Source organism: Strix aluco, chromosome 8 (genome assembly GCF_031877795.1).
Source record: "Strix aluco isolate bStrAlu1 chromosome 8, bStrAlu1.hap1, whole genome shotgun sequence".
Lineage (NCBI taxonomy): Eukaryota > Metazoa > Chordata > Aves > Strigiformes > Strigidae > Strix > Strix aluco.
Window position 1 is genome coordinate 17,953,388 of NC_133938.1, and position 15,611 is coordinate 17,968,998.

The following is a 15,611-nucleotide window of genomic DNA, read 5'->3' on the forward strand; positions in this document are numbered from 1 at the left end:
GGTTTTCTTTGTTTTTACACTTACGGCACTTCTGGCACTTTATTAACACATGGATTATGTATATCATTTGTTTAAAAGAAAAAGAAAGGTATTCAAGCTAGAAAGGGCTTTCAAATGCTTTTTGTGTTCCTACTACTCTTAGAGCTTTAAACAGGAAGGAATATATCCAGGAAACTTCCTAATTCTGCTTAGGAAATCTAAACACTGCAAGAAGCGGACATCAGAACGGTTAACCCAACCCTTTTGGGGAAGGCAGTGTATGGGACCTCTTACATTCTCTGTGCTGGCAAAAGCCAGAGTCCCTGGGATTTCATGTGAAGCAGGAGAATTATCAGAAACCGATCAGGGATCTACTTAGCTACAGAGTAGTTTGAAAGATAAATCAGAGCATGGTTCAGAAATGTGGAAGTCTCAAAACCTCCTTCTTGCCAGCTAAATGATGTTTGGGACATTTGGCTTTTGTCCCTGAAGCCCTCTGAAGACATGTTCTTTTTCCTACAACAATTATAGCTCATCAAGGAGTAGGACCTGTTTATTGGATTGAGGCCCTGATCAGCTATATTTTCCTTCAAATGCAGATGCCTAAAATTTCACTGTTTCTTTTATGACATACTTCAAGCTTTTCTTTGGACTACCAAATCTGCATCTCTCACTTTTCTTTTTTTCTTTTTTTCTCCCCTCTGTTTATATGGGGGAAGGGTTAATATTAAAGAAATTAAACATCAGCATCGTCTTCAATGAAGGTTGTTTGTTTATATCTCTTTGCAGCAAAACCTGTGATAAGCCCTCTTGAACTCCGAATGGAAGAATTACGGCATCATTTTAGGATAGAGTATGCTGTAGCAGAAGGTGCAAAAAATGTGATGAAATTACTTGGATCTGGGAAAGTTACCGACAGAAAGGCACTTTCAGAAGTAATTTATGTCATTACAATTTCTGATACTTTATTTTAAATGCTCTTTCAAGAAAAAAAAATTATTTATTTTTTTTAATTTTAAAAAGGCGCAAGCAAGATTTAATGAATCAAGCCAGAAGTTGGACCTCTTGAAGTATTCACTGGAACAGAGATTGAATGAACTTCCTAAAAACCATCCCAAAAGCAGTATTATTATAGAGGAGCTTTCATTGGTCTCTTCACCCACATTAAGTCCTCGTCAAAGTGTAATATCTACTCAGAACCAGTATAGTACACTGTCCAAACCAGCAGCTTTAACAGGTATGATTTATAGAGCTTTTTTTTTAATTTTATTAAACGGTTTAAAATAAGTCTTTAGTGCCAAGTTTATTTCTTTCTGGACATATTTCACTGTCGTTCTTTTCCTAAACAAAGGCATTTAGAATTTCCAAGTGTCTGTGCACCAAAAAAATGCAGATCAAGTTTCTTTTATTGACTTTTTGTAATCCTATTGAAAAGGTGAAGCTCTGGCCTTCAGTTAAGTCACTGTGGAACAATATTACTAACGTTTACCTAACACCTTTCATCTTTAGATTATCAAGCACTTTAAAAGGTGGGTATCATTATCCCCATTTTACAGATGGGGAAACTGAGGTGCAGAAGGGTTAAGTGACTTGCCTGTGTCATACAACAAGTCTGTGGCAGACCTGGAGATAGGCACTCAGCTTTTCTCCCAGTCCCTATTTTACCCACTGGACCACACTGGCTTCCTAGAAGGTGAGATTTATGCTACCAGAACATGCATTATATTTCTAAACCAAAGAGGGAGATCCTAACAAACAAGCATGGAACTGTTGAAGCCTCTATTTATTGGTGTGAATTATTTTCCTTGCAATTAAACCTGGAGATTTTAATTTTTTTTTTTTGAGACTTAGCCAACAGTGAGGGAACAGTGCATTTATATATAAATGCAAGACTTAGGAACTACTACTATGTTGGGTTCAGCTGGAATTACTGTCCTTCATTTGGAACTAAACTGTTTCAAGAGATGAGCCATACTTTAACAAAGCTCTTGAACATTTGCCTCCCAGTGTTCTTAAAGAAAAGCAAATACTTTTGACTACTTGGGGGTATGCCACGAAGATGATCAGGGGGCTGGAGCACCTCCCTTATGAGGACAGGCTGAGAGAGTTGGGGAAGCCTGGAGAAGAGAAGGCTCCAGGGAGACCTTAGAGTGGCCTCCCAGTGCTTAAAAGGGGGCCTGCAGGAAAGGTGGGGAGGGGCTCTTTATTAGGCACTGTAGTGATAGGACAAGGGATAACAGTTTTAAACTAAAGGAGGGTAGATCTAGATTAGATCTAAGGAAGAAATTCTTTACTGTGAGGGTGGTGAGACACTGGCACAGGTTGCCCAGAGAAGCTGTGGCTGCCCCCTCCCTGGGAGTGTTCAAGACCAGGCTGGACGGGGCTTTGAGCAACCTGGTCTAGTGGAAGGTGTCCCTGACCATGGCAGGGAGAATGGAACTAGATGGGCTTTAAGGTCCCTTCCAACCCAAACCATTCTGTGATTCTATGTTGCTTTACTAAATTTATGTAATAAGTGGTCGTATAAGAATTACTAATACAGATAGGTTTGGGGTTGGTGTTGTTTCCTAAAACATTTTACATGTAACTATTAAACCAACTATTAACAGAGTGAGTTTATTACAAAAACAACCTGTAATTCAAATGTTGCTGTAATTATATATGTGTAACTGCAATCAGAATTTAGTTTTGAAGTACTGTGTAGTTATATTTTAAAACAAAAAGAGGAACTGTTCTGCTGAGCTGTGATGATAATAAAATGGAGCGAGTCTACTTGTCTTCCATTTTGCTTCAGTGAGACAAGTAGCAAAGGGTAAAAAGCATTAGGACCTCAGCCGAGGGTCCTTGTAAAGTTGCAGAGTGGTGAGGGCAACTTTATTTAGTCATATGAAATCTCAAATGATCGGTGACCATGGGCAGGAAGTATCATGCCTTGGTTTTAATACAGCTTGGTTTTTTATTCTTTTCCTGTAATACATAATCATGGGTCAGATACATTATAGTGACAAATAATTCCTCTTAAACATGATTTACTGATACATATGAACAGTTTCTAATAGGAATTATCAAAACAGAGCTACATGCTTGTGAAGTTCTTAATAGTTTCACTTTCATATTGGCTACATAAAGAGCTTCTGTATTGAACTAGATTTAAATGAATGCTGTCTTTGTGTTTTGCCTCTAACACTTTGTGAAAAATAGATCAGAGCTACTGTCATACTTTGAGTGCATCAACAGAACTTTGATACACATCCAGTTCTTATACAAGATTAGCGTCATTCTGCTGATTAATTTCTTCCTCACACCACACACACACACACACACACACACACACACCGAGTTTGGGAATGAAGTATTCTTTTACCTTTTAACCTTTTTTGGGAGCCAATAGCATCTCTTTGTCTTCATAGCCTAATGCTTAGCTGTCACCTATGGCTGTTAGTTCCCTACAGGACAGGATTTCTTCTCAGACTGGTTTCTTGGTGTCTGTTCTGTGGGCTATAATGCTGCCAGACCATTTTTAGGTCAAGTCTGACTTAAGTTTCTGTTACAAAAGAGTACTTTTAAGTTTCATAGTTAAGTACTGCTGTCAAAAGAACACTGCATTTAGGAGCTGCATTTCTATATGACAGTATGATTATGAACTGGCTAATTTTACCACTTCTGTGAACTTCTAATAGTTAATTTTGTTAGTGTCAGTGATGTCACAGTTTTACAGATGCTATCTTGTACAGGATGAGGTAAGCCTACTGTTGTAACCATCTGTGGTATTCAGATGTTTCTGTGCTGCTGGAGGAAACTCTCTTAAATTAGAACAGCAGCCTCTATGCTTCATTTGGTTAAAGATATAGAAGATTTTGAGGAGTAGCTTCTTGTCTCAGCTCTTATAAATCCAAATTCAGTCAAGATGGAGCAATTCAATGATTTTAAATTAAGTACTAACTCGGATTTGAATTTAGCATGCAGCAGGCAAATATGATTTCTGAATGTATCAAATTTGTAGTCTCCGTAGTCAGTGTGTTCAATTACCAAAGTGATGTATCCAATATTAATTGGTTATATAAAACTTGTGAAAAAAGGTTATTGTCCCATCTGCAACTTCCATCATTTTAATAAAAAACTTAAAATTTGTTATCTTAAAAAATGAAATTGCTTACAACTTGAAACCAAGTCAGTTTGGTTCTCAAGTGAAGAAAACAAAGATACTTCTGAAACACGGAACAAAAACTTATTTTCTGTTAATTTGGTGAACTGTTGCTCCTAGAAGGTTGAGTCCCCATATTTGACTTTTAATACTTATTTTCAGTGTATTTGTCTGTCTTAGATCTGTCTTTTGATTTCAGCTTGTATTTCTGTTATACCCTGCGGGGGTCAGAATGTGAGCTATTGCCATAAATCAATCATTAGTCATTCACTTTGTTTTCTTAATAACAGAAATCTTTCATAAATCGTTGTCTATCTTGTTCTAGGTACTCTGGAAGTTAGGCTAATGGGCTGCCAAGATATTTTGGAAAATGTCCCCGGTCGATCAAAAGCCACATCGATTACGCTACCTGGTTGGAGTCCAAATGAAGCCAGATCATCTTTCATGAGCAGAACCAGTAAAAGTAAAAGTGGCAGTAGTAGAAACCTTCTGAAAACTGATGACTTGTCCAGTTCAGTATACTCTTATTTTTATGCATATCTTTTGTTTACATTTTAATGTGCATGCCATGTTCTGTAATTTAAAATACTAAATTGATTTGAAGCTTTAAACTTACCTGTTTCTTCATCTGTCAAGTTTTTTTAAAATAAAAAAAAAAAAAACCACAACCACACTATTATGCCCCATAAGAACCAATTAAATTTGAGATTACATTTTTAAGGGAAACTAACTGGAGTTTTTGTTTGTGGAAAATCCTCTTAAAGATTTAAGCTGAGTTTGTGTGCTTTACTTACAGATGAAGTCTGTGCTGTACTGAAGCTGGATAACACTGTGGTTGGTCAAACTAGCTGGAAACCTATTTCCAATCAGTCATGGGATCAGAAATTTACACTGGAACTAGACAGGGTAAAAATGTGGTTTTACTTCATTGAGAGCTTTAGATTAATTTCATGTTGCTTTATTTTATTTTTTTTTCTGTTGTTGTGATTATGTTCAACTTTCATATGTGTAAGTATTCCCATCCTTTACAGAATGAGCTCCCTGGGGTTAGGCTGTTATGCTGGGCTGCCATTCTCGAAATTTTACCTTTTCTGGCCTATAAACTGACATAATATTTTTATCCAAGATCTAACAGCATCTTTTTAGCCTGTGATAAATGGTTCTTAAATTTTTATGAGGATCGTCAACTTCTCATTATTTATCAGTAAATTATAATATCAGATACAGTTTGGTATTTTGGTAAAGCTATGTCATAGAATTTTTACAGTGCTTCTGTAAAAGTGTTCTCATGTGAAGCTGATCAATTCTTCAGGGATAATAAATAAATTCACTAATATTTCATTCCTAGACCTTTAAATGTTATTTGCAGAACACAACTATCTAAATTATACTTGATGTTTCTTTCCCACACCTTTTAAAGATAATTTATGTCTTATAGGTTTAATCAAGAATTTGTTTTTTAGATACCTGATAGTCATAGTATTGTAAGGTACAAGGAGTTGTTTTTTTTTTTATCAGTGTTTAAAATAGATTTAAAATTAAACAATATTTGAGGAGCCTAAATGTCATCTCCAGTATATATTTAAAACAAATTGTGGAGGGGAAGCCATCTTCCTGGTTTTGCTCTCTCCTCACTGAGCCCCACCCCTCCAAGCCCCAAACCAGATTCCTTCCATCTAGGAAGGAAGCAGTTTTAGACCTGCCAGTAGAGAAATTCAGGTTCTGGTTAGTAGTGCAGGACAAAACTAGCAGCTGTGGAGTCCTGAAGCCTTGATTATTCTCGGATTAAGGCTAGAACTAGTCAAAGGTGAGTAGCTGCTCCTACCGGCCTAGTATGTGTCATGTTCACTATTTAAGAACAAAGTATTTGATGCTTTTTGGTGCCAGAAAAGGACCTTGCTTCTGCTGGCCATGACCATGCATCCTTCTGTATTTGAAATGCACATTCCAAACCCCATTATTTTTTTTTGTCTGTTGCTTCTTCTTAACTTTTGTTTCTTAAAACCTACAGCTATCATATAAAGACAGTAAACTGATGCATCATGATGGAATTAAACTATGCGAACTGAACTTGGTAACATACATGCTGCTGTTACTTTGTATTGCAGGACTCTTCACATTTTGTGACAAGCTTTTGTAACAAGCATGTAAGATACCCTATAAGAACATATAAATCCTACTGGCAAGATATAGTAGTAGTTCTTGTTAGTTTAAAGTTTTTTGTCCCCCTTCATTACCATGTTACAAAGACTGTCAGTATTTCTAGAGATACTGTATAAAGTCTCGCATCATGATGCGTATGCTGATACTACAATGTCACTATGCAGCCATGAAATGCAACTGATATTTGCAGACAACATGGAAAACTAGTAAAGTTGAGCTTTCTAAACACAGATAAAAATTTTTTGTCAGAGCTTGAGCTAAAATATCTTGAACTAGCACTGTTGTTAGACTGACTCAAGAAGTCTGGTGACTGTGACTTTCTCCTACTCTTAGGGGAATTTGTTACACTTATACTTTTATTTGGACACTGGCAATCACATCTGAACTGACATGCTATGATCATCCTAGTGAGAGCTTGCTTAGTATGGCTAGTTAGCCCTGGCACTCCTTTAAAGCAACAGCTCTGCATCTGGATCCTTGAGTTGCTAGATCTTGTGATTGTACAGAGGTAACTCTTGCAGAACAATTACTAATAAGTAATTTCCTGTGTGTACATTTCCTGTCTTAGTCACGTGAATTAGAAATCTCAGTTTATTGGCGTGACTGGAGATCTTTGTGTGCAGTAAAGTTTCTGAGGTTGGAAGATTTCCTGGATAACCAACGGCATGGCATGTGTCTCTATCTTGAACCCCAGGGCACTCTGTTTGCAGAGGTAAGAGTGTTTCTTTGAAGTACTTGAGCATACTTGCAAGTATTATATTGCAAAATAGTTTAAAAAGTTTTTTCCTGAAACTTTTAAGAATGCATTTTGTTCTGAAACTTGAATTATAACACACATTATTTGAACTGCAGGTTACGTTTTTTAATCCAGTTATTGAAAGAAGACCAAAACTCCAGAGGCAGAAGAAAATTTTTTCAAAACAGCAAGGTGATTGTTTAATATAAACATGTAAAGATTAAAAATTGTACAGATCTGTAATATTTTTTTATACACAGACCTTATATTTGCCTGTGAATAAAGCTGTTGATAATGAAGGATTTGGTATTGCATTTAGAAATGTTTTGTTTTAGAATTCCTTATTATGCATTAGCATTTAATAGTGAATAATTAGAAATAGCTAAGGAATATGACAAATTCAGTTTGTTCTTCATAAATTATAAACTGATTAATATGAAAATTTTTTTTAATTATAGCTTTTGGTAATAAGTAAGGAAATTACTTACACTTTATTGTCTTTTTTCACAATATCCACAGGCAAAACATTTCTCAGAGCTCCTCAAATGAATATTAATATTGCCACTTGGGGAAGGCTGGTAAGAAGAGCTATTCCTACAGTAAATCACTCTGGCACCTTCAGCCCTCAAGCACCAGTGCCTGCTACTGGGCCAGTGATTGATGCACACATTCCTGAACTAACACTGCCAGCCAGGTAGGTGATACCTACAATTCTGAAGTACTTTTAAGAGCAAGAGTAACAGTGAGATGCTTATACCCTCATGTGTGTAGTGTATGTCAAATCTACAGTCTTGCAGAATAAACAGACCTTTCAGTGTTTTAATTTCGGACATCCATTTTATAGACAGATCTACACAGACAAGATTTGCTTTAGGAGAAGTCTACATAATGTGCAGTTTTAAGTTGGTTTTCATACTATTAAAACAGTCTCTGCTATACACTGAGGAGTCATTTATTTTCTTGCCAGTGACTCTCCTGTAGCCAAATTGGACTTTGAACTTGAGCCTGAGCCTCCACCTGCTCCACCCCGTGCATCTTCCCTTGGGGAAATATGTGAATCTTCCTCTGAGATAAAGGCTTCTGATGTGCCATCTCAGGCAAGTAACTTTAAGAATTTTGGGCTATACAGTTTAACAGGGTTGTAATATTGGCATCTTTATGATGGATTTCTTTCCTTCTATTTCAACATATGCTCCCTTAACTTACATATACAGAATTGTCTTGACAGAACACTGCAATTATTCTTGGTGGCAAACTGTTTCCATGGTTGGTGTGTTTAACTCTGTGTCATTGGTTCCACCACAGAAAAAAACAAAAGCCCAAAATCATTACACTATTCAGGAAAAAATGGTTTTATTGACAAAGCAGAATGACTGGAGCAGTAGGTTTCATCAGTCTGTTAAAAACTTGCTTATCTGTATCATCATAAAGTATACCATTTTAGCTTAGATAATTCTTACATGAAGAATTTCATATGCTTATAGTAAAATTTCTGCATTCGTCTATCTTCACAATCAGTTTCAAATTTTCAGACTTCTTTTTCTTCACAGGATGAAGTAACAACTTTTGATTTTGAAAATGGCAGAAATAGTATTGTCCCAAAACTCCAGCCTGAAATAATCTGTCAGCCTGATGTTCCCCATTCAGACATAAAATACACCAACACCCGAGAGCCTGAAGATAGAAGGTAAAAATGCAGTAGTTTTGCTCTTGATCTGAATAATATTTCTTAAAGTTAACAGACTAGAAGATTTTTGACTTTTTTTATTTACACAGATCACAACAAAGATTTCAATTCAGTCTGAAGGATTTCAGATGTTGTGCTGTACTGGGCAGAGGACATTTTGGAAAGGTAAATGTCAAAAGGCTGTATCAAATGTCAAGACTGTATCAAAAACTAGATATAGCTCTTAAATGAATCGCTTATCTTCTGTTTTAGGTGCTGTTGGCAGAGTACAAAAACACAAACGAGATGTTTGCTATTAAAGCCTTAAAGAAAGGAGATATTGTTGCTCGTGATGAAGTAGACAGGTCAGTTTGTAAAATATATTATATCGATTCTATAAATCGTGTTTTCTTCCTGCATGCAACACAACTGTAAGCTCTATCAAACAGTAGTTAAATTCAGTGAAAGAGCAAAACCAGTTGTCATCTCCCTGCTAACTGCAGATGTGTGGTCTTCCTTCCGGGGCAAGGAAGGAGCAGTGTAGCCCAGGAATACAGATTCATTTTAGTGCCTCTCTTACCATGCCTGTACTACAGCTCTGACTTGAAGCTGATCCTGTTTTTCATTTAGGATCTCTTGCAATTATTTATTCTAATTACTTGTTCTGCAGACTTCTATCACATTTCAGGAGGACAGTGATAATGTTTTCTTTACTGGCAGAAACACCTATGGTGGTATATCTCAACCTGTGACATACTGTCATACTTTGTCCATCATGTTTTCCCTTAAGCTCTATGTATACTCCACTGTTGTTTTTTTAATCTGAGCCCCAAAACTCGTATTTTTCTTTGCTTGGAAGTGAAGTGGCAGTTACAAAACTACCTAGTTTTAGTGCAAGAAGGTGCTTTTACAACTGTTTAATAGTGATGATATTGATTTGACTTGCCAGAAGAAAGATAACTGTATTAATAAGCTACAAATTGACCAGTTGTCTGAAGGAGAAATAATCTGGAATTACTACAGATAGATGTCTATAATATTGTTACTGTTTTTCCGCTTTATGTATTGTATACGATTAGCTTCAATCCATTTTAATTTTAATGTCACATGATATCAATGCACATTTAATGTAAGTCTGAGTATTTGGAATGAAAATTGGCAGGGTACAACTTTCATGGACTGCTAGGTTTCCTTTTTCGTTTGTGAAAGCGAAATGTAACTTCGTGGAAATCCTGGCATCGACTTCATGTGTGTGCAAGTATTAAAACATCTCTCTTGACACAAAAAATGATCTTATGTTATCCTGAGGAAAAAACGTTAGGTATAAATTACCAGTAGTTTTTGAAAGTTGAAAAATTGTGGTTCAGGATTCAGCTTTAAATTTTTACTGATTTTCTGTTTTCAGCTTGATGTGTGAAAAGCGAATATTTGAAACTGTGAATAGCGTAAGACATCCCTTCTTGGTGAACCTTTTTGCTTGTTTCCAAACCAAAGACCACGTTTGCTTTGTAATGGAATATGCTGCTGGTGGGGATCTGATGATGCACATTCATACTGATGTCTTTTCTGAACCAAGAGCAGTGTGAGTATCCATCTCTTTTTGTGGCATTAAGCGAAGGGCATTTTTTTCAGTGGATAAGAGCTAAGATCTTTATCACCACATGCCTCTCCATTATGTCACTTCAGTAAATACGGAAGTTTTTAAAAGGGTCAGAGATTCTAACTGGTTTTGTTAGAAAAAGACACGTGCAGGTTTAATGTGCCTGAATCTACACTCAATTTAAAAATTGCATATAAATATTTAATATTTATAATATTTTCTTTAAAAAAAAAAAACTAAATGAAAAATTAAAATAGCAGACAAGGCTAAAGAGTAAGCCAAATTAAAAATCCTTCAATGCCACAGCAGTGGACACTACAGAAAATTTATCCTCCAGGCCAAGCAAACATACTACAGCTCGAAAGCTGCAAGTTTAAGCATTTTTGCCACCTGGCTTTAAAACTCTGACCTTGTATAAAGCTAATCTGTACCTGAAAAAAACAATCAGTAATCTTCAGAGGATGGTTACTAAAAAAGATCAATAATAACGGATTTGACATTCTGAAAAGCAAGACTAAAAACCATTGAAATTTTAACTTAATCTTTTTCAACAGATTCTATGCTGCATGTGTGGTTCTCGGACTTCAGTATTTGCATGAACACAAAATAGTATATAGGTAAGTAGTCATTGACCCATTTCCAACAGATTAATTTCAGCTGTTCTGAATAGTACTGAAGAAACATCAGTGATGCAATCTTGTTCTCAAATGTTCATTTAGAGATTTGAAGCTGGATAACTTATTGCTGGACACAGAAGGCTTTGTGAAAATCGCTGACTTCGGTCTTTGCAAAGAAGGTAATGGCCTTTAAATTTTATTTCTAGGGGAATTCCATAGTCCATCTTACTCTTGATTGTTCCTTGAGACTTTTGGTCTGCCAAATGTGTATAGTGTATACTTACCCTGTATCATTTGAAGGAAAAAGTACATTTCTGATTGTACAAATGGGGAGTTAGGAGGAAGTTCCTTAGTAGGGAAATATCAGGAGCATCTGAGCAGAGCCCTGTTTTTTTAATTTTTTTTTTTTTTCAGTTGTGAACATCACCTATTCTGGTTCTTACTTCATCATAAGTCTGTTTATTAATTTATATTTATTGAATTAATTAAAATAATATTTGTGAAACATCTTTGCTTATTCATAAGGCATACTGCTGCATTTTACAAGGTAGCAGAAAGAGCATTAGGCATTTTTCTTCATTCTAAACATGTTGACACTACAATGAAATCAAATACCATTATAATCCACATCTCGCTTTTTTACAAATTCATTATCTATGATAGAGTCACAACTCTAAGTATATGGAAATGATATGAAAAGTATACTATGGCTAAAATAGAGAAATTTATCCCAAAAGGGAAGCTTAGATGCTAGAAAGTTACTTTCAAACATTCCACTACTGGCAACTACCTTCCAAATAAGCCATGAAATAGAGGTAGCAACAGAAATTGCAGTGTCTTTCTTAAACCTCATTGTGGGGAAAAGATCTGGAAAGGTCCATTTCTTTCTCCAATTTGTATAGCCTGTCCTCCATATCTTTTCCTTTTAGATAGCCAAAGAGGGAATTTAGTAAATTTGGTAGGTGTTCAAACATTACTGTTGTCCTCAATATCCTAGGGCAAGTCCTGTGACTTACAAACAAGTTCCATAAATGACAAAAGGCAATGAGGACAAGGAAAGCTCTTTGGTTCACTGGCTACTACAATAAATGGTTTTCTTTGGTTTCTCTGGAGCACCTCTATCTGTAGTGTCACATCAGTCCTTGTGGGGCTGATGTCCCCAACTGTGCCCCTCTTGAAAATATACAGGGCTTATTTTGCTCGAAGTTGTTTCACTACACTCCATGTTTTACTTTGCTTCTCTAGTGGGAAAATACATACAGTATCCATAGTAGGCATGTTTGACTGGTGTACCACATTTTCTTCTACTAGCTAGTGGAAATATAGCATAACATTGTTTGATGTTTTCAAGCAAAGATAACTGGGTGACAAAGGTGTAACTGGAAGCTTAATTTTGCTCATTGCATATAGTTAGGGATAGAAAAACATAAGACTGAAGCACATATGGAACAAGGGTGTGGGAGGGAGGAATGGGGGAATGTTTCACCTCATTGGCCTGAGCCCTCAGGACAGGCCCTGGAACTACAGTATTGGCTGAAGTTGCTCTAGAGAGGTTTTACTCGCTGGAGTAAAGTGTAAAGTGGCAGAAAATACTGCTTGCTTTTCATTAACTGTAACTTTTCAGGAATGGGATTTGGAGACAGAACAAGCACATTCTGTGGCACACCGGAATTTCTTGCTCCAGAGGTGCTGACAGAAACTTCTTATACAAGAGCTGTAGACTGGTGGGGTCTTGGTGTACTTATCTATGAGATGCTAGTGGGTGAGGTAAGTTCTAGTAAGATACAATGGAGTCATAAAATTAATATATGTTAACAAGGTTACAAAACTCAAGATACCAGCCTGTCAACATTTTAATATGCCCTACCTGTCACAGTGGTATCAATACAGTATGTATAGGCATACCTAGTTTTACAGTGAGCATCTTAATGTGCTTCATTAAGAAAAAGAAGTATTAAGTGCTGAGCAGCTACTTACCTGATACTAGCTGCTAGGAGTTGATGAGTCATGTCATGAGCTTGAATTATCAGCAATTGTGGAAGTGAATGAGTTGTAGCTGGTCCAAGATTTAACCTATACATTTTTGGTTTATTTTTAATTACATCATTATGCCTTAAATCAAATTACAGTAATGGCACATTAATATCAGTGTCTCTAAGCACGAACACAGCACATCTGGTTTTGGGGAGCTCAGTTTCCAGCACACATCTGTTAGCATCAAATTTAGACGTGTACAGCTATAGCAGTCTTCTGCTTTCAAATGCTTCTGGGGAGAAAATAAACTCCTTAACTGCCGTAACTTGAATGGAGGTGAACTTTAATGCATAAAACTGGATAGTAGTGAAAGATTATGCCAACTTTACCATTTGAATTACACAAGCACTGAAATAGAATGCCCCAGTTCCATGTAAATGAGCTGGTATAAAGAAATTACTATTGAATAGTTATTTACTATTGCAAATATTGCTTTACCTTCTGGTCCATTTTGTTAAGGTTTCTCCCAAGTAGCACAGTGATGGCTTACATGCTAAAAATCAGAGAAAAACTACAGATTTACTCATAATTTTGTTCTTTTTCAAAAAAGATGATCATTCAACTTCCTCTCAGGTAAAAAGGGACAAAAAGCTTGTATGGTGTTGCCTACATCTGTCAGGCCACTTCAAAACAGCTTGGAAACTCTTGAGCTGTAACATGCTAAAGATACTACAGAAACACGTGACTCCTGACCATGTTACTTGTGAATGGCAGCTGTCCCAAAGCTAAGCTGAAACATCTTTTCCACATTCCCTGTATATCTTGTGTCAGAGTTCAAAGCAGATCCCAGTTTTAGGAGTTTCTACTTCTAAAAGCACGTTTTTAAAGCATAGCCCTTCACTAAGAAGTAAGGGGATAATACCAACTTGCCTTATTTTTCCATCTTCCTTATGGAAAACTACAGTATCTGTTTCGGGGAGAAGGAAGACTTCATTTCAGGGTGTCTAATTCCAAACTGTCAGCTGAATATATGTTATTTTCAATTATAAGAGATTTTTAAGCCTATTTAATAGTAATTTTTTTATTACTTTCATTATAGTCTCCCTTCCCTGGAGATGATGAAGAAGAGGTGTTTGACAGTATTGTAAATGATGAAGTAAGATATCCACGATTTCTGTCTACAGAAGCCATCTCTATAATGAGACGGGTAAGAACATAAGAATATTACAGTATTCTCCTCTTACCCTGTTTCCTCTCCAACATTAAGGAAAGAAAGTATTTTGTTCTTCACAAGAGTAATTAAAGAACCTATGCTTGGAATTTTTTTTTCTACAATTAAATTTTTACTTGCTTCATTTATGCTGTGCTATGCTGCCTATCACCTTAAATGAAAATTGTCAGTGACATTCCACTTTTTTTCAGGAGAGAGCTTTTCTTTTTAAAAAGTAAAACACTAGAGGCTCTATTTTCTCCCTGAACTATGTTTCCTAGTTGTATCTAACTAGAGAAGTTCAGCTCTCTTCCTAGCAGAACACTGCTGCATTGACCAATTTGGTAGATTAACATTGTCACATGAATATTTTAATTCAAAGACTTCTAAATCTTTTTGGTTTCATTCCAACTGGGGCAGGGAACACCATACACATGGCATCTGCAGTCCCATTCTTGGCAAAGAACAGCTGGTTTTGTTCATGACTTATTAGTGCTATTCCTTAGTGTAATGCATTTACTTATCTAAAGATGCTTGAACCTGTCTAAGTTAGAAGCGTATCCCAGTTGGTAGAAGGGCGTCTACTGGAGGCGATTCACAGCCTTTGGAAGCAGCCTCTCCACTTAAACGCCTGACATAAAGTATCAGTCTAGCACCCGATTCAGCAACGTGCTGCAGCATGTCACAGTAACTACTCTGACATAAATAATAAGTAACAGCATCAATATTCTATAGCTTAAAATGATTGATACTCCCAGGGAGAGAGTAGAGAAAGAAGGAAGAATACAGTATTTGATGGCTGCATGATGAATAGATCAACCCACCCTGATGCTGAGCACTCTGCCTGCACCAGGGGTCTGCTCACAGCAGAGTGATTCACAGGTGGGTGCCATCTAACTTTGGTGTTAACTAGAAAACCTTGTATTTGCTGGGTGTGTGGAGCAGCATTCAACCCTCTCCTGGTAAACCAACTGCTGTGAAATTGCTGGGCACAAGAGACAGCAGTGTAGTCTCTCTTCTGAGCCAAGCTAGAAATACAAGCTTATGTAAATCCTGTATCCTCTCCAGCACAAAGCACCTTTTTCAGATCTCAGTGCTGAACACTCGCCCCACCGATCACCTCAGGTACTGACACTTGGTGCCACAGACCTGCAGTGGGGCAGATGAGTCTGCTTTCCCTCCGTCCAGAGCTTGGCTGCTGGTGGAACTGTGCTAACAAACAGGTTCAGGTACCTCTGGAGCACCACTATCCCGAGTTATGTACATCTAAATTTCTTTCCCTTTCTTTGAGGACCAAGACTTTTCTATAGGTCAGGCAGCCTGAATTCCACTGTCCATCTAATCTTGGTGTTGGTTCTTATACAGCAGCACTCCTCCTCCCTCCTTCCTCCCCCCAGCCCTGAATTTTTGCACTGAAATCTTGCATGTTTTGTCAGCTGCTACGAAGAAATCCAGAGCGACGTCTTGGAGCTGGAGAGAAGGATGCTGAGGATGTGAAAAAGCATCACTTCTTCAGGGTGAG

The 15,611-nt window shown here is 36.9% G+C and overlaps 1 protein-coding gene across 4 annotated transcripts in view; it reads left to right on the plus strand.

Annotated features, from left to right (window-relative positions):
* Window positions 1-15,611, plus strand: part of PKN2 (protein kinase N2) — a 58,060-nt gene that overhangs the window by 38,501 nt on the left and 3,948 nt on the right. For 3 of the 4 annotated variants that reach the window (XR_012624141.1, XM_074832431.1, XM_074832433.1), the window contains 17 exons: window positions 769-914; window positions 1,003-1,216; window positions 4,449-4,634; window positions 4,920-5,029; window positions 6,855-6,998; window positions 7,139-7,214; window positions 7,542-7,716; window positions 7,990-8,119; window positions 8,573-8,709; window positions 8,799-8,874; window positions 8,962-9,053; window positions 10,094-10,270; window positions 10,843-10,905; window positions 11,008-11,084; window positions 12,530-12,672; window positions 13,979-14,086; window positions 15,526-15,606. Coding sequence is in view for 3 of the 4 variants with exons in the window: in XM_074832431.1 (XP_074688532.1) it covers window positions 769-914; window positions 1,003-1,216; window positions 4,449-4,634; window positions 4,920-5,029; window positions 6,855-6,998; window positions 7,139-7,214; window positions 7,542-7,716; window positions 7,990-8,119; window positions 8,573-8,709; window positions 8,799-8,874; window positions 8,962-9,053; window positions 10,094-10,270; window positions 10,843-10,905; window positions 11,008-11,084; window positions 12,530-12,672; window positions 13,979-14,086; window positions 15,526-15,606 (2,135 nt within the window). In the remaining variant the exon portion in view is untranslated. Of the gene's footprint in view, window positions 1-768; window positions 915-1,002; window positions 1,217-4,448; window positions 4,635-4,919; window positions 5,030-6,854; window positions 6,999-7,138; window positions 7,215-7,541; window positions 7,717-7,989; window positions 8,120-8,572; window positions 8,710-8,798; window positions 8,875-8,961; window positions 9,054-10,093; window positions 10,271-10,842; window positions 10,906-11,007; window positions 11,085-12,529; window positions 12,673-13,978; window positions 14,087-15,486; window positions 15,607-15,611 lie in introns of those variants that run through there. The other variant, XM_074832432.1, reaches the window with a different exon arrangement.